Raw genomic sequence first — 27206 nt, 5'->3', positions numbered from 1 at the left:
GTAGACAAAACAATATTCAACAATAACTTTTTGACATTTTAGTATTTGTGCATTTTTTAAAATAAAATTATTGGTAGTAGCAATCACACAATATCAACTTTTTTTAAATTTATTCACTAAGTGAGTTTTACTTAAAGGACTGGTATATACATTTAATTTTGTTACAATATTTGATGAAAGTGAGCTTAAACTCATGGCATCAAAGTTTGAAAACAACACAAATCTAGTTATAACTGGATAGAAAAACATGAAATGTTCAATTGGGAATTAAAGTTTCAGGTTATTTTAGTTTTGATCAGACCAAGTAGCTTGATGACAAATGTCACTAAGTTTTTAAAGAACTTGTTGATTACCCTCACACTTTTATTATTCTGTGCTTAATATAACATAACATACCTTCATGAAAGGAGTTTGAATGAATATACTGTCAAAATATGTCTTTGAAATTTAAAAACAAACAAATAAACAATTCAGTATCAGTACTGCATCACACTTTAGACAATCACATAATGCAGTATGTGCACTAAAAAATACTAATAAAATTAGGTGACCAAGTATTGTTAAAAAATAATGCTTAGTCTATAATTCTTTATGCTGATGGATAAGTTTAGGTGATGAATCTTCGGGTTTGATGTAAACACCTTCCACTGTTCTCCAGTAAGAAGAGCTATCCAAATGCTGTACAGCACACACTTCAAAATGTCCATGGATTGGACGTCCATAACTGTGGCCAGACACAGATAGCCAGCTTAAAAGAAAATTAATATGCAATATACTTAAAACAAGTTCATATTCAAAATAATTAAAAATCAATTTGGGTTTACTTTTTTAACAACATCTGTACATACACTCAGATAATTTAATACAGGGTATTGAACATATAGCCAACAAATCCACAAAAATTTTTTTAATTTAGTACAGTAACTTACCTATCAGTATCCACATGTTTTAATCGGATATTTCCACCTCTCTCCCAGTAATCTGAACTGCATACTACTTTCCAGTAATCTCCTGAAATAAATATATACTGTTTGTTGTGAAGATTGCAATATCAGATCAAATACCACAAGAAATATTTAATGTCTAAAATTTCTCTTTTATATTTCTAACATGGAATCAGTGCTGCCACTTAAATCAGATAAAACACAATAAAACAGAGAAACTTACAACAGAAAGTTCAGAAAATATATAGTGCTTTGTAAAAGAGTATCAGTCACAAACTATCTTAAATTGACAGGCACTGTCATGATAAAAATGTAGCATTTGAATAATAATCTTGACAAAAATAATGACAAACAGAAATTATGCTTATCTCTCTAGTTATAGTAAAGTGAATAAAATAAGATAATACTTTGGTAAGTATAGGATTTTGATACTTTAGCAAGCACTTGTTTGACTTTATAGAAAAAGAAAAGCACAATTAAGAATACTGGAATCAATAAAATTTATATTTCTTAAAATATACAAGCAAAAACTTTGAATGTTGTAAAATCAGCAATAAAGTATTAACTTTCCCAAAAAGTTTATTATTGTTATTATTTTTCAAAAGTAATACCTGCTCAAGGAACATATAACAGAAGTATATAAATATTAATATGAATACTGATAATATCAAAGATAGATAACCTTATATTATCCTTCCACATACCAATTTCTTATTTCATTTATAACTTATGGAGGTCTACATGAACCCAATAAACTACACTACTGTTGTTTATTTTATTACTTAAAAATATTCAACATTATAAATCTTGAAGTTTTTATTTAAGAAACAGAAAATAAAAGCAGAATGAAAACTGATAAAATATACAATGGTAAACTAAAATTAAAAAATTTAACAATCACAACTGTCACAATATTTTTAAGTCTCTCCACCACATTCAATTTTTCACTTTTTACATCTGTCCCTGTATTTTTGTCTATTCCTTACGAGAACAGCCTGAAACCAAGCTTGTTAACATGGGGAAGCAAAGGTGCAACTGCTCAGATGCCCAGGTAAATGAAACATGGTTATGCCATAAAGCACATTTTTATGCTTATACAGTGATCTTAAAATAGCTGCTACTATGATTTTTTATTTTTAAGCTCATTGTTGTCCTAATTTAGAATCTCCTTTTTAGTAACTTCTTTAAAATGTCCAAAAACCCCTTATGAAGATGTTTGTCCCATGACTCATGCTGGCTCTCAACACTCCTGTTTGAAACATTGATATTTTTTCTGATACCAATGTTTATAGTTTTATTTCTCTACCTGTAAAAAAAAAACAAAACAAAACAACAACAAACAACACCACCACCACCACATATGTGGCCTTCTTATATTCATATTGGGATCAAGATGGACCTATAAAACAGTAATATTTAGGCAACATTCATTTAACATGTACAAAAAAAATAAAAAAACAAATGCCATTTCCTTGTCTTAAGTTTAGTTGAATACACAACATTTGATCAGCAGTACCCACTATACCTTTGATGGTGTTATAGGAATAGTGCTAGAGCGAAATGATTAATGGAACTTGCTAATCAACTAATCATCATGTTCATTAATTTATTATGTTAAGTAACTGATTATTTTCAAGGGATAATTTCAAAATTTATCATTCTCCAATGAGATGGCTAAGAAACAATAATAAACATCTAGTTTGATATCTATAGAGAAGCAAACAATTACAATATTTTGATCATTAGGATAGCTGAAAACAGTAAGGATTAGAAAAATTAATTTCTATCACTTGATTACTTTTGTGATATTGACTTGATTGTATTATTGGGACAGTTGGAAAAACTGGAAACCCTAGTTGATTATTTTCATACCACTAACTGATTTAGTTATTTCACTTAACCAATGTAACTGATGCTAATATATAATTAATTATATTGATTAATCAAGTTTATTGTACAGCTATAATCACTACTCACTTTTTGCCTGCTGTATTGTTGTCAATTTCTAGTTAATCATGCACACAGCACTTAGCAACAATATAACTACTTTTTCTTCTTTGGATTGGCTGGTTGGTTGGTTGCAATTTTATGGTGCAAAGAAACTAGACTCTGAGCCAAACAACCAGCAAAAAAATTAAAGTAATATTATTCAAATTCGTAAAAGGAATCACGTTAAAACAAAAAGTCTAATTTTTGAATTAAAAACTTAACATTAAAAAGGCAAATGACCATTGGAAAATAAAAACATTTGTAAAGTGGACAGTGTCACAAATGCCAAAATCAGGGGCAAATTTTAAGATAAAACGTGTCTAAAGTGGTGATGTTGTTAAGAATCATAATGATAGCATGAGAGTAAAATGTGGACTATTGTGACCTGAGTGTCACACAGACCAAACATTGGTTCATTAGTCCCAGATAAAAGATGAGTAAGAAAACTGACCAATGCATAGTCTAATCAGGTCAATGTCTTCTCTCTGATTCTTATGGAAACAAGATTGCCAAAGTCCAATAGAGGATTTTATTTGGAAAAGCTTGTTTTCATATTGCTCCTTCCAGGTCAACTGCCAACTGGCATGGAGCCGAGCTTTCAATAGAGGACCATAGTCCATGTATGGAACAGGCACAACACTGATAATGCCAGAGTAAACAGACTTAGCTGATGTGTCAGAAAGCTTATTCCTGCAAATACCAACATGGCCTAGTATCAAGAAGAACTGCATAGAAATAGATTTTAAAGAGAAATGGGCCAGTCAGTTTTGAATATCAAAAAGAACAGGGTGAGAACTAATATGAAGTGATTCCAAGGTCAGTAGAGAACTAAATGAGTCAGTATAAATAGTAAAATTCAAGTACTGCTTAGCTTTTGTGTGATCCAGGGCAAGAGAAATGGCACACAGTTCAGCAGTGAACACAGAAACTGTAAAGGGGATTCTGTGCACAACCACTGAATCACAAAAACCATGTCAGAGCCCACAGAGTCACCTGATTTTGAACCACACATATAAATGAGAATGGAAGGATAGTTTGAAAGATGTTCATGCAAATTAAAAGCAGCAATTCCAATCAGGAGTACCAGGTTTTCTTAGATAACCCAAAGAAAGATCACATTTGGGGATGGTAATAAACCATGGTGGAATAGGCTGACCAGTGGAGGCAGCAATGACATCCAATGATAGACTCAATTCATCCAACTGCACCTAAATATGAAAGCCAAAAGGAAAAATGGCAGATTATCTACTCTGAAAAAGCACAGACAACTGAGGAAGGAAAACAGCCCCAGGTGGAATGATGTGGTAAGAATTAAAGTTTCGAAGCATATAGTAAAGACAGTTGCAAATGGCAGAAATTTAGAGAAGGTTCATAAGCCTCCCTACAAGCTCTGAACTGGGAAAGTATGGAAAGCCCCTGTGCAAAGCCGAAGCCCCGATGACAAACAGCATCCGGCACCTTCAAGGCTAAAGTCCTGGCACAGCTTTAGACCAGAGACCCATAGTCCAGTTTTGATTAAATGAGAGAACAATATACCTTTAGCATAGAACATCAATCTGCTCCCCAAGAGGTGGAAGAGAGAACACAGAGAATGTTCAGTGTCCTTGTATCTATACATTTGACACACAGCTACATGATATAAAGGTCAGCTTATGGTCACAAACAAGCCCCATGAATTCACTGACCAGGAGTTCAGGATCAGGGTGAACACCCTGTTAGTAGCAAAAGTGCATGAAAACAGTTTTAGAAAGAGAGAAAGTAAAAATGTTTGCTGTAGTCCATTTCAATAACAATTGAGGACACTGTATCTGCTGCTCAATAAATCTCATGTTTGATAACTACCATGTGGAAGTCATTGCATAGATCCTGTTTGCAACAGTAAGGAGTTCTACAGTGATGGCATTAATCTGTACACTAAAAAGTGTGACACTCAAAATACAGCCCTGAGGGACTTCAAGAATAGGAAAGTGTCGAACCCACACAAACTTAGAATCGCCTGTCGATTAAAATATTTTTTATAAAAATATTCAAATGGCCATGTAACCAACATAAATGAAGGTCTCACAAAATGCCATACCTCCATGTTGTATCATAAGCCTTCTCGATATCAAAGAATATTGATACAAAATGTTATTTGAGAAAGGCTTCTCTGATTGATGTTTCAAGTCAAATCAGGTTGTCCACGGCAGAGTGGTATCATCAGAACCCACACTGGGTAAGTGAGAGGTGGTTGTTTGATTTGAGGAACCAAACAAGGCAAGCATTAACAATCCTCTCTAAAGTCTTATAGAGACAGCTCATCAAAGCAATTTGACAATAGTTTGAAGAAATCTCGTGATCCTTCCAAGGCTTAGAGAAAGGTAAGACAACAGCCTGGTGCCAGGCATCAGAAAAAACATTCTCCTGCCAGATCCAGTTAAAAACAATCATAAAAATAGCAAGAGAAGCAGGAGATAGATGACACAGCATTTCATTATGCACATCATCAGGTCTGACTGATGAAGGGCCATTTTGAGTTCCACTAGTGTAAAGGGGCAGTTATAGCAGGATCAGCCCAAAAGAAAAGAGGCGATCATTCTGCCAAATTCTAAATGGTTAAGAAAGTGGAGGATGAAGCAAAATGGCTAGATACCCAACTAAAGCTATCACCAAGAGTAACGGCAATGCTCTAGGCATCAGCAACTTCCTGACCATCACAGAGGAAGATCAAATGGAGGACAGAATTATACTGGCCATTGACTTTCCAAATTTTGTCCCATATGGCTTTGGAACTTGTGGTAGAAGAGATGCTGGTTGTGAACTTAATCCATTGTTCCTTCTGGCGAGCATGCATATGGGCCTGCTAAAAAGTGATGCAGTTCAAAACTGCAGAGTACATGTGAAAGGTATCCCAGGCAAATATTTTAGTCGTCCATGCCATGTGGCAGGCAGGATTCTACCACGGACAAAGATACTGTGGAAAATGTGTCAAGGTTTTAGGAATACAATGAGCAGCTGCCTGGATAATACAGTCAGTCACTGCTACCAATGCAGTCATCTATCAATGGCTTATAGATGGCAGGAGCAAGATCCATGCAAACAGTAAAAGAGAACCAATTGGCTTCATCCAACTTCCACTAGGGCATGTGGGGCAGGTGGAATTGACCATAGCTAATGTCTTTCAAAATGATAGGAAAATGATCACTACCCAAGGGGTTACTGTTAACCCTCCATGAAAAGTGGGAGAACAGTGAAGGGGAGCAGACTGAGAGATCAATAGAAGTAAAAGACTGACTAGGTGCATGAAAACAAGTATAAGAACCAATATTAAAGAGTGAAAGGTTGTGATCTAAGAGCATATGCTTACAGAGCGATCACTTCTGTCAATATCAGCACCTCCCCAGAGGAGATTATGTCCATTAAAGTCCTCCAGGATTAAAAAGGGAGATGGCAGCTGATCAATGAGAGCATCAAGGTCTGATTGATCTTAAGTCTCTCCAGGAGACAGGTACAGAGAACAAAAGGTGATAGTACAACTCAAGGAAACGTGGATGGTTACGGCCTCCAAGAGTGTGTTGAGTAGGCACATTCTGACTGATCAGCAGGCCACCCTTCCATGTGCTCATCCATCACACAACCTGTCATTTCTATACAAAGAAAACTGCTGAAATGTGACTGTATCGAAAGGTTTCAGAAATGCTTCCTGTAAGGAAAGACACATAGGATGGCAAGAATTAATCAGTGCTTTGATGTAATCCAGATCAGAACATAAACCTTGACAGTTCCACTGTATCAAAGCAGCCATTTTTTATTTATGTGTAAGTGAATTGGAGAGCACATCAGTTTTCGACCACGTCTTTTTTCTTCATTTTCTTTATTTGAGGGAGGTACATCAACTTTCATGGATCCTGCCCTAGGTCAAATGGGTAGGTTTCTGTCATTGAAAAAACATTCCAATGAATAAGGGCATAATTGAATGATCGTTATGCATCTTGGGACTGGAGAAGATGAACTCGAGGAAATGCCTGTACCTGGAATGAAGTGGATACAGGGACCTGCTGAAATGAATAATAGGGACAGAGATGGCTGTTGATGTTGATTTGTTCACTTGTTTAACCATTGAGGTCAAAAGATTTTTAACATGGTTTTGAGAATGATTCTTTTAGAGGCATTAGGAGATCTATCTGCACTTCCACTGTAGCAGTGGAATGAAGTGCAGCAGCATACATTCAATATGGAGTGGTGGACAGTAACTTTCGAGCCTCAGGGTAAAAAATGTCCTCAATCCTTTTTAAATGCTTTTTCTTTCATCTACCTCAGGCATGAACAAAAGTAAGATGGGTAAGAGCCACTACAATTAACACAATGAGGGTTCACTTCACACTTAAAGGCATCATGATCTTTGCCATTGCAACGAGAACACATCAAGGAACCATGACGCGAGGTCTTTGAGTGACCAAACTGCTGACATTGGAAACATCTGAAAGGGTTCAGAATGTATGGTCATACTTTGCAATTTAGATAACCTGCCTTGATGGTAACAGGTGGACATGTTGATATAAATATCAAAATCAGGATATTGGTTAGTATCATAATTCCATCTTTGCGAGTGAAGGTACCTCTCACTGCAGAAACTCCATGGGTGGCAAAAGCAGCAAGGATCTCTGACACAGGGATGTTCTTCAAATACTTCTCAACAATAGCTCTTGGTGATGAATTCAAAATGGCTTGGGGAGTAACCTCCATGGGTATATCGTTAATGGCCTTCAAATACAAGGAGTTCACTGTGTTTAGGAGCAAATGTTTCCACCAATGTCACCAGAATGAAGCTTTTTGACTGACTCAGGAGACCTGGCAAGCCCCTCCAGTCCCTTCTGAATAAAAAAAAGACATTTATCCTAAAGATTTATCTGATAAACAGTGTAATATCAGAAAATGAGGTACAGGTGTTGGAAAAATTGAAGATTGCTGTTCAAAATCTTCAAAACATGGTCATTTACCAATGGTCTGTTTTTCACTATTTTTAAAAATTTTTTTGGGGGAATCCATAACAAAGAGAGAGTGTTTCAATAACAATTGATTCCACTCATCGTGAAGCCCTATGAGAGGACACACTACAATGCCAAGGTTTTGTGAGCACTTTGCCGAAACACAAGCATCACATATAATGCCTACAACACCCAATGAGAACATCCAACACTGGTAATTGGTTGATCCTTGCCCAAGTGGACCAGTCAATTAACCCTGAGAGCAATCCCAAGGCTGCCAATCTATAGAAATTCAAGGCAAAAGTGGTGTGTTTGAGTTGGACCCATCAACAACCAGGATCCTTTCCTCCCCTTTATGGGCCACCACACTTGGCAAACACATGGGTGGACGTTTAGATCCAAGAGGAGGTACACTGAAAGAACAGAACCTTCTCTGAGGGTCCCCTCACCATGTACAGGATTTTTCTTTGGACAGTAGGGAGGGCAACAAATTCACAGAAGTTTGGAGGAAACTAGCCACATTCTTTTATAAAAAGAATTTCAGACAGCACTTCAATTACTTCTGACTCATCCTGTATAGCTCTTAGCAACACAATTACTTTCTCCTTCTTTGAACAAAATGAAGTAAGGATTGTGGGACTAAGTAAAGACTTAAACAAATACATGGTAATCCTAGAAATTAAACCACAACATCATGCAGAGGACAGAATTTACCTCCATGTATAAAGCTTGAGTTTCTGGACAGCTGGGTGTATAATATCAGACCATGGCTGCCTTAAGATAAATGGCTAAAGAGGAAATGGAAGATGTGGGCACTCTTGAAGGTACCATAGAAGCAGAAAACCAGGGTGTAGCTGCCAGTCTGTTGCTAAGAACAAAACCCAACAATGGATTGGAACAAATTATAGCATTTTGAGTAATATACAAACTGGTGGTAAAACCTGGAGTTATAATCTTGTTCTATCCTGATGGAATACGTCCACTGACAAAAGCCCAAAGATGAGGAAAATGGAGACCAAACTAAAAGTAGTTGGGTGTTCCAAAGAGTGGGCAACTCACCAATCAACAGTGTTGCAAAATAAGAGACAATCCAACAGAAAACCTCACAATGCAACATCTCTTCTGTTGTATCTGTTTGGTTTAAGACCATTGAGCTGCTATTGCTGTTATTACCTGTAACACATGGCAAGCTAGTAGGATGATATGATAGAAGATACGAGTTCCAAGGTTTAAAAGTAATCTCTGGATCAAGTTCTCCCTTGATGTGAAATTCAAGACACCACCAGGAGTAGAAATGGAGAAGCCAATTTTCCACATAGAAATTAAATCACAGTCCTCATCCATCCAAATGGTGAGTGAAGGCTCTAACAACACAACAGGTGAAGAAAGATGAGGCAGACAATGCCAAACAGAAGACCTCAAACCTGGAAGACATAATCCTGATGGGCAAAGCAAAGGAATCTTTGTGAGGATACTACAAAAGGGGATATGCAGAAACAAATCCTAAATGTCAACCTTGGTTATCTGTAGTCTATAAAAGGGCGAACTGGGGAAAAATAAATGTCACATATCAAAGGTATGAGATGACCAGGAAGTGATTAAGGAAGGAAAAGTCTATAACCAGAAGCATTTTGCTAGTCTTTTTGAGGAACACAAATAGATGAGAGTAAAGACAATGAAAATGGTGGTATAGTATTATCTATGGTTTGTTTGCCCAAAAAATCTGACACTGTGTCCTTGAAACATTGAAAATACATAGGATTAGATGGATAAGGAAATGAAATGGCATCTGTTTCAACCTTGTTGACACTAGCAAACTTAATGAGTTTTATGTGGGCTAGAAGATGAAAGAGTAGAAGGTCAGAAAGTGAAAATCAAAAGATGAAAAGCAGAGGGGCTTGGATGAGGTATAACAGTGAAGGTCGTTTTTGGGACAGTCTATAAACAAAAGTTGAAAGTGAGCACTGATGATGAACATTAGAAACAAGAATATCCCAAAATATGACAGGGCAAAGTAAGGAAGTTAGGTGAAGTTGGGAGAGTAGAGTATTCCTACATAACAAGTCCCAACAACAAAACAGCCAACTACATAGGGAAATCATCCCTTGCAGAAAAAAGAAGAGAATGAGAATTTCCCAAGTAATCAAATGGGGCAAGGTGGAGTACCTCAGACATTAAGTGTAAAGAGAAGAGGTAATGAAGTATGGTAAGAAGAATCAAGCAAAAATGGGTGTAACATGAATATTAAAAAGCACAACAGCTTAGCTATGATAAAAAAAAACAATATCTAGCTAATACATTTGTAGATTTAGTTTGATATAAAAATTACAAGACAAAAAACAAACAGAGATCATCTTACCAGTATCACCTTTACCATCTTCACCAAAAGCACTAACTTCTTGATTATGTGACAATGGCGATGGAAAATGATGACTATGAAGATTCTTCTTTGATGTTAAATGTTCAAGTCGTATCACTGTACCACAAGATATTGGTTGTCTAGGAGAAAGGAATATCAAAATTCTTATACTCTTGTACACCACAGAAAATATTTTCTGAATAAACTATTTCAAATTAACTTTATTAAAAACTTCAAAACATGGTAAAAATGGAACAAACCAAAAAGTCATTTTGATACAGTAGTTAAAAGTACTGATTAAGTGAACAATGTTTCAAAATTCAACAATAAAATGCAATTCACTGAAGTTACAAACTGAACTTACATTATACATATACATTTATCTATGAAGTTAGAGAGTACAAACATAATTTGGATAATCTGTGATGATGATAAACCCACTCTTCTACTTTTCTTAAAAAAAAAACATCATTAAATTTTATTAACAAAAGAAATTTCACTATTCACATTCTAATATTCCTTCATTTAATTCAGTTATTTCTACTTAGAACTGCTGAAGTACATGATGTTCAGTTTATTAAAATTAACAATGTAATTTCTTTCAAAACTCTTAGAATTTTCCATAACTTTTTAAATATTTTTTTTACATCCTTTACTTTTTAGATAGGATAACTAAGAAATAACTTACTCTAACAAAAGTTTGATACTCAATTATCACATTTAAATGACCTTAGTAAAATATTTACACACATACAATATTCAAATTGTTGATGATTCAATTTTATCATCCTCTTTGCCAAATGTTAATCCTTTTGTGGTGGGAGACAGGTCAAAGGCCATGCCATTGAGTTTGTTGAATAATGTTCAAAATTTTAATGAAATACTATTTTATAAAATTATGTCACTAAGTTTGATTTTTCTTTACAATTCAACAATAAAATATTGTAATCTTTACTAATAGTCTACCAAATTGTGTGAAGAGAGAAATTTTGTAGCAAAGGTTATAGTGCAAGTACTAACATGTACAAATGTGCAGATGAATTTGTGTAAATTAAACTGAGCCCACTGCAAGAGAGTTAAATATGCCAAAAAATAAGATGTAAGCAGAAGATATCTTATAAGACTAGATCATTGTTATATTTTAGAATCTTTAACTCTCAGAAACATTGAATTTATATAGTAGGTCCAAAACTGTTACTTAATTGTAAGTTTAATATATAGTAGCATCAGACATGAATAACATCACTTTATACTGTATGCAGTGTAGCTTCTAGGATTTTTCTAAATTGTGCCAAATTCCCCACTGACTTCCAGAAACTGGGCTATCCATGCAATGAAGTAGGTATCAGTTTCACCAATTATAAGAGATAGCATGATCAAGTAACTTTTATTTGAAAAAACAGTAAATTGGACCATTGTAATTTGTTTTTCAATTTTGTGTATGTACTGGAAATATTTACACATTCACTGACAAAACTTACATTGCAGTCATCTTTGCACCTTCTTCCTTCATTTCTATTTTGCATTATTTTGATAATAAAATACAGTAATTTTTTTTTTAATTAACCAATTCTCAAATGTCTTCACACCTTTTATCTGCCATTTTCACACTAAATAATAAAGGAAATATGCTGCAAAACCAAATGAGCTAATTCTTATTTGAAAAATTCCAATTGTAATCTTAATCTATTGTTACAAAGTCATTCATAATACATTTTGAAGGACAGATGCACACAAAAAATAGTGTATTTATTTTTTTTGTATGAATTATTACATACATAAATGATTATTTTGTGCAATATTGCAGTAGCAATCAAAATAACAAATATCAGGCATGCCAATGACATTTATGAAAAAAGAGGAAAAGGTATATAACCTGGCGCCAGAGGCGCCACAGCGCAGTGCAGCCTCGCCTGACTAGGGGTATCCGGGGTCATGCCACGAGACCTGCAACGACGAAACGAGACTGCCTCCAAGATGGCAGTCAGATTTTTTTTTTCTGCAATAAACATTGAAAAAATACAATTTGTCCTCAAAAACCGCCTATCCGGCCCCCAAATCACTCATATTTTCTCCTCGAATTTACACGAATTTCGTGGGTGATTGTTGGCCGTTTGAAAACCATGGAAATCCGCATTTCAGCGGAAAAATGGCACGCATGAAATATGCAAAGTATGCATCCTAGAAGCAACATTATGCATGTATCTTCAAATTTGAAGTTAGATTAACTTCATTTAACTTCCAACTTCACTTGCTTTCTAATCCATTTCTATTTCTTAAAATAACAAATCTTTGCTCATTACATTGATATAACAACAATAAAGAATAAAACATTCTTACAATATATGCTTAGTATTATTTTTAGATCAAACCATATAATACACACCTGAATAAACATTTTACTCTAGTAAGTACATGGTATGGTTTTTACACTTTGAATTCTGAATTTATTTTATAATCTTAACATAATAGTAAAATTTAAGTTGTTTTCTAATCTTAAGATGTTAGAAAAACTAAGCGATTCTGTAGTTTAAAACATGAGCTATACGAACAAAACAACAACAAAAACAAACACAAGTAAATACTTACAAAGTATCCACATTTTTATACACTCAGACTGTCTTGAATATTTGTTAGTTGTTGTTTTGTTTAAGTAACTAAGAGAAATTTGTTTTCAATGTTATTTTTCTAAATTAAACATATAAATCCTAACATAACTATTTTAAATATGGATTTAATTATTTTGGCATATCAGTCCTTGTACACAAATGTTATCCATTTTTAAATCATTTTAATTTTTCACATACTTCAAAAGTAAGAGCTTTTTTTTTTTTTTTTCTAAACCCACAAACAAAGCTATCTGTATATTATACTATGCACTCTAATAACTAATATACAGACACAGAATTCGAGGGTTAATTCCAATGACATGGAAATGGAAGAATAAAAGAAAAGTCAGGTAAGAAACATGACTGTTCTGTTTACAACAAAAAACCACACGTGAGAAAATAAAATATTATCACTATAGTCAGTAAAGTTGTAAAATTTTGTAATTTAAAAAAAATTATGAAAACATTGTAGGAAATGCTATACAGAGGCAGCTTCATGTTAGTTAGTAAAAACATTTATAAAGTGCATTGGTTAGTGCAAGGTTTAAACCACTTCAGTGTCAGATTTATTTTTAAATACACAACAAAAGTAAAACAAAAAAAATACATACATCCATTAATATATATATATATATATATATATATACACATAATTACTTATCTGAAACTTTAAGTTTGAAAATATTTGAAGGGGAAGCAGCAAGTTAAAACAAATTAAGTATCGAGACAACAAAAGAAATCCTTTAATTACTTAAATTTTGTGATTGTGACCTTAAAAACATATTAAAAATGGTTGTATTAGATGCTGTTCTTGATATTTTAAATGCCAACTTTTCAAAGAGATTAGCATGAGCAGTCTCATTCAAATTAACATTTGAATTTTATGATTTTATGTAACAGATGTTGGAAATATATGCAAATGTTTTTCTTTTGTAACTTCTAACTATCTAAAAAAATAAATAATAAACTGTATTAACTTTTTCAAAAGCTATAAATTTTTATGCATGGATTTTACAAATGATGAAGGTATATATACATCCACATCCACAAGTAAAAAAGGGCCAGGAACACTGCAATATTATCTGTGTTATTTCACTACTTTGCTGGATAATATGTAATTAAACAATATATATAACTTACATTATACACTGTATACATAGATTACACATACCCTCTATTACAAGGATGTCCCAACTTTCCATTCACTACCCAGTGGCTATTGACATCTTCCTTAATATCAGTGCCTGTAACAGACTAATAACACAAAAAATATTGGAATACTACCTCATAAAATTCTACAGTGGTGAATAATGTCAATCTATTGACAGCAGAAAGGTCAATAAAAGGTATTATTTCAGTAATGGTATAGTTAGTTGTGTACAAATAATCTAAAATGTAAAAGATGCAGGAGCAGAAATAATTCACAGATAACACAGAAATGAATAATGCGAAAAAAGTATCTAATCATAAAATTGTCAATGTATACATATACAATGGAATCACATACTAAAATTGTTAAATACTATCAGTTTTTTTATAAAATATTAATAAAGCTCTAAAATCACAACTGAATTGTTATATAAACATTATAAATCACTCAATTGTACAAATATAATGTATATTTTTTAATCATTTGATGAAAATAGTTTATTATACTTTCTAAACTTGTAAAATAAGAATTTTAACAGCATAACAAAGTTCCTAAGAATTGGTCTTAATGGCCATTTCTCCCCTTTCAAATATAGGAATTATGGAACACGATATACAAAAAAATAAAATAAAAATAATACTGTACACTAAATGTATTGGCAATGTTAGTTGATTTTAATGTGATACAAGCACATTTATACATCTTCATGAGAAAGTAGCAACAGTATTACAACTCATAGGTCTAACATAATTTATATTCCTTTTCCATACAGTTTGGTGGATGTATATATGTCTCAAATGTGAAAAATGATGTGTGTGAAGTACAGTTACCTACTTGTTTAAATTTTCAAGCTGGGCTGTAAATACAAAATCTTGCATTTTACAATATTAAAATATTTTCTAAGCTAGCAAAGTATAACTAATTAATCATATCTGTTATAAGTTATTACTTTTACAACTTTTCTTTCTTTAAACAATAAATATTTGTTTATACAATCCATTCAGTTTTCTTTCAAAAAGGAGGGTATATAACAGTATTGCAACCATGTTATGTCCTTTGTATCCACTGCTAATGATGTACTTTTCTCAATACAGAGTTCATCAGGCCAGCTATGATACAACTGCATTAAGTAAAACATGTGGTCAGCAGTAAATATGGCAAACAAATATGACTGAAAGTTAACATTTTCTTATTCCAAAAATGCATTTCTTATAACACTTACTTCTACTTACATTTTAGCTTTATCCAAATGAAAGTTTCTCTTCCCTGTGCCTTTGAGTATTAGTGTAAATCGTACCTCGCTTGCTGCAGCCCTTTACTCCATTGCCCATGGTGATTAAAATCTAATTCTCTCCACTTATGTTAATGCATCCCTGTATAAGATCCACATATAAGCTCCTCATTGTTAATTACTATTTATTTTTAAGACACTTCGGATTAACAGACCTGAAACTAATCATTCAAGAGGAAGATTGTCTGAAGAGTTTGAGAAAAGATGAGTATTTTCTGAAATACATTTTTGGTACAGGTAAATGCTAATTTCTGAAACATACTTCTTCTCGCACTTTAGCTAGAATTCCATATTAACAAGGTGGAGGGATTGGTGAGGCAAAGATCCATACAGAAAGCATCTACATAGAAAAGAGATATGCAAAAGTTTGATATTGCAATAGGACATCAGTGAGGCCTGCTCTTCACCTGTACCATATTAAATCCAATTATTGGGTGATAAAGAAGAATATAAATTTTTCCAGGCCCTAATCATGCTGACAAGGTCCCATATTTTATCCTCAGAATTATATGTTTGTGAACCCAAATCAAAATCCAAGATGTAATAGCTAGGGCCTGAGAAATGCTGTATTGATTAGGTTTGTTCAGCAAAACAATATTATTGGAACCCAACCTGAAAATTACAGAACACTGCATATTGAACCACCAAAACTAGAAAGAGAAGGTAAGAAACACTATACTGGACAAACCTTTGTTCAAACCTGTAAAGTGCAAAATGCATAAAACGAAAGTCAGAATTAGGGGATCTGTCATGCCTCACTCAACCAGAAGAAACAGAGATCATCCAGTCTGAGATGATGAACCAAAATCCTAGCTCCCCAACTTTTGAGGCAAGACAGTACCTCTTGCTCCCAAAATTACACGAATGTGGTACAAATAAATTTCAGCCAATGGAATAGGAAGTGATGCTATGCAAGCAGAATTATGAGGAGTAAAGTACCCTCTTCATTAAATCACCAAAATAAAGAGAAAAACAAAGAGGGGTCAAACACAACCAAACCATATACAAAGTGTCATCTCTGAAACAGAACTTTGAGGAAACTCTTACATAGGCTGGTTCTGCTCCTACCATAATTCTGGAATAATTATCCAAAGTTACTGGAAGAAATGCATCCAACTTCACCTCTTCTTGAGTGGAATAATGAGTACATATATTACCCAGAAAAAGTTCACCTCTGACCACCACTCCAAAGACAGAAAAGTGGGAATGGTAAGAATTCTCATGTTCCACTAGAAGAAATGGGGGGAAATACGTTAAGGAGTCTGGAGGAGTGATGCTGTGGAGACAGTGTAATAGGTGAACTCATGTTCCTTATCCTGAAAAGTAAATTGACCTTTATTTAATCTTGGGTTCAGAAGAGAGACAAAAGTCTGCATAAAATTTACTCATATAGCTGATAAGTGGCAGGTCAGAGTATTCACTTTCTGTTATGATTGTGTATCCTTTCAACAGAGCTCCTTGCTATCATGATAACTATTGATTGGTTAGATATCTAGTAAGAAACATACCTGATCAGACAACACCATCCATAGATTGGAATCCAAATGAAAATTATGAGAGGGTCCTGAATAAGAAACAGAATCACTCAACTCTTTTACAAATGAACCAGGGCATGGAAAATAGCCAGATGGGGTAGCCAAAAGCTTTCTGATGAGGCAACTGCCAGATCATGTAAATAATGAGATGTAAAATTATTAGGCATGGTTTACATACCAGCTTGTACAATTCCTATCCAGCAGGTGATGTAACCAGGCTGCTATGGAAGTCATGATATTGTACATTTCATGAGAGAGTATCAAAAGAGTCTCCTCCCTTCAATGAAAACCCAGATTAAGTAATATGCATTGACTGATGAAATCAACCTGCCACAGTGATGGGAAAAAGGCCAAGTGCACCTTAGAATCCCAACAAGTAAACAAATGGTGACATAAACCCTGAAACCTTCCAGTATCCACAACAGAACATACAAAAGCCCAAACCATGCATAAAGGATCCCGATCTGTGCATTCGTAAAATGAGAATTGGAGAGAAAGCTTTATCTCCTTTTCTAGCTGCTAAAGTTTTAGAATCAAAAGATTTACTGAGATATAACAGAACATATCTGGAATGGTAAACAGTCCTCTGAACATGAGTCTCAAATGAAAACCCATCTAATTCTGGCTAAGAGAATCAGTTCAAAGCCAGAGACTGAGGAATAGGAAATAAGAAGGATGTAAGCTTGGCATTCTGTAGTGTCAAATGCAATGAACTGAGGCATCTTGAGATAAAGGAAGAACCACTGAAAAACTTGTGGATGAAGCATCCATCCTGTGGGAAGAATATGACAAGCAAGGAAAACAATTTGATGATTGTGAGCCCAAAGTAAAATATCCAACATCTAAAAACAGAGAGACCCAGAATGAGTATCCCTTACTTACAAATTTAAGAAACCACTATGGAATTGTCCAAGTAAAATGTTACCACCTTGTCTCACAAAAATGTGAGTTCAAGACATACTGTTGAGCTCTAGAGCTCTAGAAGCTCTAAAATATTGAGGTGAAGAGAAGGTAACAGAGGTCCTTGAATTCCATATACCTTATATAAGCTCTCCATTTTTGAAGAGAAACATCTGTGAAAAGATACATTTCAGGACATGAGGGTGGGAAAGAGACAAGTACTGTCATTTTTTTTTTTGCACAATCACTGGCCAAGACTGAGTGGGCTGGAAACCAATAAGGTTAATTCAGCACATCCTTGCAAGTGTTCCATTGGTCCCATACCAAACACTGAAGGAAATCCATGTAGGCCATCCTAAAGGAATGAGTGATTCCAAGGGTGCCCACATCCCCAAAAGAAAATGAACCACATGTGCCAGTAGAGAAGAAGATGACAGTATTAAACGATTAGCTCATTTCTTGACCTGAAGGCACAGGAAAGAATTTTAGTATTCAGTGAGATGCGACTGGAAAATATCACTAAATGGATGATATATTGTGTGGGATTAACAATAGACATTTCCATTTTGATGTAAAATCTAGCTTTCACAGCTGCAGATAAAAAGTGGTGGGAAGAATCTAGTTTTCCATATATGAGTGAATGTGAATTCCCATTGAGTGAAGATGGTGTGAAAAGGAACTGACTGTAAGGCAAAATATGTACAGGACAGAAGCAAAGCTAAATGGTAGAGCACATAAGTGAAAACCTATTTCTCGTGCACAAAATGGAAATCCAACAGGAAGACTTCACAACTGAAATATGAAGGAAGGCATCTGTGACAATGAACTTTGTCATCCACAGAGCAGATGCAAAGAGATCCAAGAGAAAGAAATTACTGCATGGTAAACTGAGGAAGCTGAAGTAAACAATGAAGAGGATTGATGACAGCTCACCAATTGTTTGTTTTATATTACTACAAGACAAACAGGAATAAACTCTGGTGAGAACAGTCAACAAACTCCATAGTCTTTTTGATAAGAAGATCCTGGACAGCTTGCACTTGATGAATGGATGCAGAATGATTCTCAGGGAGGAGAAATACCATTATGGTAAACAATGGAGAAGAAGACAAAATGTGAAGTCCAACCCCTCTACTAAGATCAAGAATGATTCATTAATTGGAGATGAAGGTCTCTGATATAAACTTGAACCATATAAGTTAAGTACCCACATGATTGGACCTCATAGTAGTCATCTGTGTCATTTTTGGCACTTCATACAAGCACAGAATTGCCACTGAAAAGGACAATCTCCCTTAACTGGAGCCAATGTAGGAGATCTGGAAACCAAAAGGGGAGATGCAGCAAATGTCAATTAGAAAACTGAGAAAGCCAGGAGGTCACTATCTAAATAAAAGTTGAAATGGGCCATATCCATCCAGATTCCATGGAATCTGGAATACAGTGGATCGCCGTTAAGCCGCGGTATTTGGGGGGGTCAACCTGCTTAACCGCTGCTTAAACCTTTGTGACTGAAAAGCCGAAGTTGCCAACAGCTCCGCCGAGTAGCCTCATCCAGGCCATTGCGTGTTCATTATATCGGATTATCGAATAAAAAATAAATACTTTAATTATTGATCACTTTTTTCACGGACTTACTGCGGATTAACTTTAATATATGGAGAGGTGCGATTTGGTAACAATGGCGGCCTCCATAAAGCTGACATAGAGAGCGGATAAGGTAGATTAATGATCGATTTCTATTGTAATATATTTTATTTATTTCCCAAATTAAAGCAAATCCTTTTTAAATATCACCTTGAAGTTATAAAGCCAGGATTAAATTCACAAGCTGTGTTAATACACATTTTTAAATTAGCGGTGAGCCGCGATAATCTTCACTCACATCGCTCACCAGACTTGCTACAGCGTCTTAAGCGATTTCGCGGTTTACTGGTCCATGGCTTAATGGCACTCCTTGTATGTGCAAAATCTGAATGTCTGAGAAAAGTAACTTCTCCAAGACCTACAAGAGTCAAAGAAGTAAATTGAATACCCTCAATCAAAGCAACTCTCTCCAAAGATCTTGGCAACAAATTACCATAAGACCATGGAGAAAGCAAAACCTGATAATCTTACCAAAGCTAATAAGTGACTGAGATCTTATGAAAATTGAGTAAGAGACCTGTGAAAGGCTCCAGATAAAAGTTATAATGGAGATAAAAATGCAAACTGTAGTAAAAGATAGTTAAATCCTGGAAAACTGAATAATGTTAAGATGAATAATGGCATCAGGCCTAGAACCCCAAAAAGAAGGAAGAGAATCCAACCTTTGAGAATCTAAATATGGATTCTTCAATCAATAGAATAAATAGTCATGGTGATTCGATAGAGAGGACAACACATAATAGTAGTGTCTTTTAACTGATTCATAAATTTCCAAGCATGCACAGCAATGTTGCCAAAAGTGGAAAGACTAGGGAATCAGCTGAAAAAGAAGAGTCATAAGTCACAGGAGATATTTCAAGATATCACAAATAATACAGAAGACACGATATCTGTTCAAGGTTCATGACCAGCTAACTTAGCATAGGAAGGAGCCAAAAAAAAGGAGTCCAAATCCTCACTAACTCCATCCTACATTTGTAAGTCTCCACCTCTCTGTATATGAGTGACTGGACATCCTCCATGTTATTGCAATGTTCTGCTATCAAGAAAAGTGAATAAGATGTTACAACAGGAAGCTTACATATGGATCTGATACAGGAAGTGCACTGATGTTGATGGAGAGAATCTCTAGATTTAAATCACTATGGGCAATATGGTGTAGTACAAAGGCTAGTTCAAGCAAGATAATATTTATACTAATGCTTAGATAGGCAGAGAAAAGAAATTTGCATTGGTATAAAATGTGAAAGGAGAGTGTTTCAGAATACTAATTATATACACTCTTCTTATGACAAGTATAATTAATCATTATCATGTTTCCACAGCTTGGAAAAGATGATTACATCCTAATAACTTGAATAATGGCTTGTATAACAATATTCTACTGTAACTGTTTTATTCTAACCAGCCTGATAAATTCTGTATTGTGCAAAATGCATTGTCAGCAATAGATGTGGTAGACATTGTGCAGTTTAAATACTATTATACACTCTTCTTATAAGCAAATGTTTAATCATGACAAGATATTGATATAAATTAATAAATTATGTTGGTTAATTTTACCAAATGGCTTTTTTGTTCACAAACTGATAAATTAACAAAAATGAGAAGTTGCCAAAAGTAGGTATTATTCTTTCATTGGCCACAATTATCTAAACTTGACTGCACTTATAAACATACATGCACAGATACATATATATAGAATATTAATACTAAATGGTCAAGTAAAATAAAAAGGAAGGACTACATTGAAACAGCAAATCCAAACCTCTGACTAATGATAAATTTGTTATAAACAAAGCTAAAAATGATGCAAGAATTGAAATAATCCCCAGGGTATAGGATGTAATGTAGGATATAAAATGTACCCTAGGATTTGAAGGTTACTGAAAATGTAGGACCCACATTGCAGTGGAGATACACTATCTATTGGTCTTAACCTCCATTTGCCAGTCTCACATGAAGAATAAATAAATAAAGTAATGAAAGGAACAGAAATTAGGAGAGCAAAATGCAGGTTCTGAAGCCCACAAAGTCCCACATCTATCACTCTTCACTGCTTGCATACAGTTGTAGGAAGGTGACTGCTCTCCAAAGTAAAGAAGAAATTAAAAAAATAAATAAGAAAAAAACAAAACATAATGTATTACCAGTTGGAGGTAAGTTTATTTAACTTATCTCCTGAAATTGACATTTCAACCCTCATTATGTTGATAAGATACTAATTAGTAGCCCAGTGGTCAAATTATACTAGTACAAGGGTCTCAAACAGTTATCTAAAGTAAATAGTATATCTCCCAACCGCCACCAATTAAGTCCGCTGTAACCACCAATTTTCAGACTCTAAAGAAGCCTACATATACGATAAGGTGTTCATCCACATAAAGTACTGCCAAGTTGTTTACATAAGATTATTAACAACTAAAATTAGTTTCCAGAAACTTTCAGTAAAATTTCCATTATTTTGCATTATGATTCTATTGGAAGGAAGAATTTGTGTGCTTGATACAGTAGCAGCACTAATAATAAGCATATTAATTGCTAGAGTAGCACCTTAAAACTGTATTATTTTATATGTACTTTTGTGTTACAAAAAAATGGAAGAATATACTATGTAAATTGATCTACAAAATGAGCACATGTATACAAATCCACAACCAACTACACATCCTGGAACCTGGCATTCAAATTATGGTGGGAAGAAATGTGAAAATTTGGCTGGTAGCACAAAACTCAAACCCAATTGAAATGGCACCCCACTGTGCAATGTCAACCTTGGCCATTGAAAACACCCTGAGGTGGACTGCAAGAAGAACTGTTGCTCCAGTAAACATTATCCTTCAGACAGGACTGCACAGAAGTTGGTACACAACAACATCCTCTGAGCCTCACCACAAAGAAGTGCATCATTTCTAGAAATATACAGTAACCTTACCCTCCAGAATCCAGTCACAACATCAACTTCCAGGACCCACCCATAGAGATTAAGATCCTGAGGCAAACTGAATGAAAAACAGGTAACATAAGGTACACATGAAGATTTATGTTGGTCAAGTGCTAATATAAAACCATTAACAGTGAACTGACATCCAGGTAATAGAAGGATGAGAGATCCCAATCAGAGGGATCAACTACAATATGATGAATCTACTCCACAGCAATATCATTCTCTGGATAGAACCACACAAAGGCTGGAGTGCAACAGCAACCTCCGAGTCTCAGTGCACAGAAGCGGATTGCATCCATTAAATAAAAGCAATATCACTCTCCAGATATAACTGCACAGAAACTGCATACAACATCAACCCCCAGGTCTCGCTGCATAAAAATAGAACATACTTAATTGTATACATACAACACCAATCCCCAGATATGATCACACAGAAGTTGGAACACAACTCCAGTCTCTAAGCCTCACCTCACAGAAACAGACTGCCTCTAGAAAATATAAGCCACCTCACCTTTCAGACAGAACCACACAGAAACTGGGTGCAACATCTAACCTCCAGGACCCATCACATGGAGATGGAGTGCATGATTGGAGAATCACATACCATTTACACTACAATACTCTACACTGAATGGAAGCAAACTCATTCACATCTCCTCATCCATGATCCACCACCTCAGTGGCAAGGACTCCCCTATGCCATTACAAGAACATTGGAAAACAAACATGGTGGAGAGTCCAGAGTAATGGTAAGATCAAAAACAATTTCAAGGATAACCAAAAAATCCCTATTTTAAAAAGCAGACTACTCTTATTTATTTAGTCAAAGGGATAACATGTGAGTTCATGGATTATTACGGTCCAGAATAGACATATGAATGAAGCAAATAAAGTGCATGGAAAATCCACTAGTGATCTTGTGAAATACCTTCTCAACAGTATGTGCTAGTGGCCACAGGTATACAATCATAGCCATAGAGTACATAATTGATACATAAGGAGCATGTCTAGACAGGCAACACTGGCCACAGAGCAGGATCCAAGATCTTAAGTTGGACATATCCAGTCTTGGCCACACAGAAGTTTGAAGGATGGCAATAGCCACAAGGTCACCAATCATTTCTTTGTGGGTTTAAACTCTTTCTTCAAAAGAATAGTGATTCACCAAGAAATTCTATAAGAAATTTGCTACTCAATGTACCAGATTGCATCACTTCGCTTCTCTGTTTTCAATGCAGTTGGCTCTACACTATTTAAAATCTTTGTTCAAAACCAAGTTAACTTGTGGTTTCATATGTACAGATAAATGGCTATTTTTTTCCAAAAAAATTAGTTACATTTACTTAAATACATTAAATATGCAAACCAAACCAGATAATTCAACACAAACAAAAACTTACTTGCTGACCACTGCCTGATCCATACTTAACTTCATGGGAATGTAGTCGAACTTTGTAATTTGTATTCTCGATCTTTATTATGGAGCCACATGTTACATAGTTGTAGTGAACATCTGAAATTAATTAAAATACAGCAGTTACTAGAATTACTTAATGTTTTAAGACAAACAATAAACAACAACACAAAAAACTTATGGCATAAACACTGTCACATTAACTGAACACACTTAATATTCGTTCTATACCTATAAAGAGATAGCATGTTAACTGAACACACTTAATATTCGTTCTATACCTATAAAGAGATAGCATGTTAACCTTTTCCTGTTTCTTCCCTTCTTTTATCATTCTTGCTACTGAATATCTTGTTTAATGTTAGTAAAACATAGTGCAATCACCATTTTAACTGCTGCTATTTGTGATGTCATTTAAAGAAGGGAAAATGAATTTCCTATACTATTTCAATCTTCATGTATAAGTGATATTTATTTAAAATTTTATAATACTGATTAAGCTGCCATTCTTAAAGAAATGCAGTACAAATTTTAAATAAACAAATTGCTTATTTTCTGAAATATTATTACTTTCTACCACAGGTGAATTATTAAGGTGAGAATAAAGAGTTTGTCTGCAAAAAGAAAAAAGGACAGCACTATATAGTCATAGGATAGACAGGTCTAGACTTTCAAAATTTTAACATGAAATTCTAAATTACAAACACTTAATTTTCCTTGTATTATTACAGTAGTTGTTGCTGAATCTCAAATTAGAGAAGATGGAGTAATTAAAGCCTTAAATATTCTAGTCAATTACTTGCAGATTCATTTATATATATATATATCAGGTTTTTACAGGGCCATGATTCTTTACAATAGGAATCTGTGGCTTGTTGGCAACAAATTTTGACATTAAAATGATAGCACATAATCAACTTGTTTTAAAATAGAATATTCTAAACAAGTCAAACATATATACAAAACTTTATTACACTATTGGTCATCACAGATGTATCTACACCTTTAAATAATTATCCCCCCCTTTTTTTTTGTCAAAGTCCACATAGGCTGGTTCAATCAATTTAAAACACCCTTTCACATGATTCAAATGAATCTCCTCTGTATCTGTTATTACAAGCTGTGAAACTCGCATTAAAAATCAGCCATTTTGGTTAAACTTGCAATTATGTTGTTTAACTTCACTGTCACTAACATATACACAGGTAATCAAGTTAGTGCAAGCTATGTATATTTTATATCTATATTGACACATGTAAAGATTGCTAAACTGAAGCCTAGAACTTTCTACAAACTACAAGACATGATGTAACAATAATCACTTTAAGCAATGAGAAAAATTCAGATAGCTTGAGTAACATTATGTCAATTTACAACAATTGAACTATACAACAAATGATTTGTAAACAGTCACAAAATAAGCCCCTTTTCAAAAAAGAAAAATCTGGAATATTCTTTTTACACTATATACAAAGACTGTTTTCAATTCACACCAAAAATCTACTAACAGAATGTGTATCAACATTTACAATCCATCTGGATAATTAACTCTTTGCCATACAGTTCTGAGCTTCTGGATGGAAAATATGACAGACACTCTCATCTGATCACAGAGCAGTAGTTCTTACTACTTGACAGCTTTTTTATTTATGTACATTACTCTTCTCACATGAATACTGCTACAATTCTAATGTCTAAAGCATCAGCCTGAATGATAAATGGTTTGTTGAAGTTTGGTATTCTATGGACTGGTAAACTTCCTAATAACATTGTGCAATATTCTTTTTACATTATGTATGAAGGCTGTTTTCAGTTCATACCCAAAGTCTACTAACAGAATGTGCATCAACATTTATAGTACCTGTGATGGTTTCAATGCAGAATTGGTAGCTGTAGAGGTACAACACACCCTCATGATTCTTGTACTGTTGATTTTGCACCTCTAGGTGCATGAAAGGGATTAATGGTACATCCGGATAATTAACTCCTTGCCAGAAAGATAGTTCTGGAGCTTCATCATATGGAAAATATGATGATCAGACACTCTAATTTGATCATGGAGCAGTAGTTCTCACCACTCAAAAGCTTTCTATTTGTGTACATTACTGTTCTTTAATGAATATTGTTGCAATTTCAATGTCTGAGGCAACAAACTAATGTCACCTTCAGTATTCATTATATTCATAATGATGATGCAGCACTACAAAAAATGTTTTGAGACAATCACCTTGGTCAGCAGCTGAACAACAGAGCTTAATTGTGGAATTTTCTGGTTACTTAAGACTTTTTGCATTCATGTCATCCAACTACCACTAGGAGTAATGTACATGTTGGACCCACAGTACTAAAGTCAAGACTTAGACTCAAAGTTGGAGGAAAATTAGGAGACTGAACTCATGAGCATGGTTATTAAGGTCAATGGAAATGCTGCAGTGTAAGTCTAGCAGTTGTTTTAGTCTTGTAGCTAAATATTTATGAAACAAAAAAGTTCTTATTTTCCATAACAATCAGCTAGAATCACTTCATCTTTAACATTATGCAAAACCTGCATTTTTTTTGCCATTTGGTATTTGAAGTTGCTATGCAAATTTTAGGCCTACAACCTAACCATAGTAGTATGTGAATATAACTGAAAAGCACAAAAAGGAAACAAAAGTAGAAAGAACAGCTAAACTTATTACTTTGAACTGTGATGAAAAGTAATAGTACTAATTAAAAATGAAAAGTAAAACTTACTTAAACGACTAAAGCCTTAGATTTTTGTGAAAATTATTTATAAATAAAATGAATGACTAAACAAAGTCAAAATCAATGAAGATTAACTCAGATTGACACATAATATTAAGACATTGACATTCTCCATACCTATGTACTAAGCACCTAAGATCAATACATCACAATGCCCAATTTCTACTTTTTTTTCCTTTTATGGCAGTATTACAACTACTTTTAGATTAAACATATAAAACTGTGATTAGAAATAATATTATATGAAACCTTATTTTGGAAACTAACATCATTATCCAAAGTTCAAATATAATTTTAAGTTACACATAAGTTTAAGCTTCATATTGGGGAATTAAATCAGCCTTACCTTCACAATAACAATACCGGTATAACAAAAATAATATAGCCTTCCACGTCGGTGTAATACAGCTTTTACGTCTAGCTTTAATCATTATTCTCAGTAGCGATGACAATGTCGTGATGCTATAGTAATACTATTAGTATTACTACACAGGGTTATCTTTTTTTTCGATGAAATAGGTTTAGTTTATATCAGATGACACAACAGAGAAGGTTAGCCACTAAATTATACTTGCAGGCCTTCAAATAAAACAATTTTTAAGGCCTTCCTCAAGACCCTATAATATAATTACTCAACACAACCAATAAACGTACTTATTAATATTATTGTTAACACCGGCACCTCATGTATCTTTTAAAATAC

The 27206-nt window shown here is 34.2% G+C and overlaps 1 protein-coding gene across 1 annotated transcript; it reads right to left on the bottom strand.

Moving 5' to 3' along the window:
- Positions 1–93: 93 nt before the first annotated feature.
- Positions 94–27138, bottom strand: LOC143252901 (stromal cell-derived factor 2-like). Its single transcript, XM_076505727.1, has 6 exons — positions 26850–27138; positions 23742–23854; positions 14040–14122; positions 10260–10399; positions 930–1011; positions 94–748 (listed from the first exon to the last, which is right to left on the bottom strand). Exons 1-6 carry the CDS (start codon positions 26932–26934, stop codon positions 580–582), a joined length of 672 nt encoding a protein of 223 aa, XP_076361842.1. The 5' UTR covers positions 26935–27138; the 3' UTR covers positions 94–579.
- Between the last annotated feature and the right edge of the window lie 68 nt (positions 27139–27206).

This window comes from Tachypleus tridentatus, chromosome 6 (genome assembly GCF_004210375.1).
Source record: "Tachypleus tridentatus isolate NWPU-2018 chromosome 6, ASM421037v1, whole genome shotgun sequence".
NCBI classification, from domain to species: domain Eukaryota; kingdom Metazoa; phylum Arthropoda; class Merostomata; order Xiphosura; family Limulidae; genus Tachypleus; species Tachypleus tridentatus.
Note: the sequence above shows the minus strand (reverse complement) of the source record. Positions and strands in the feature narration are given on the sequence as shown.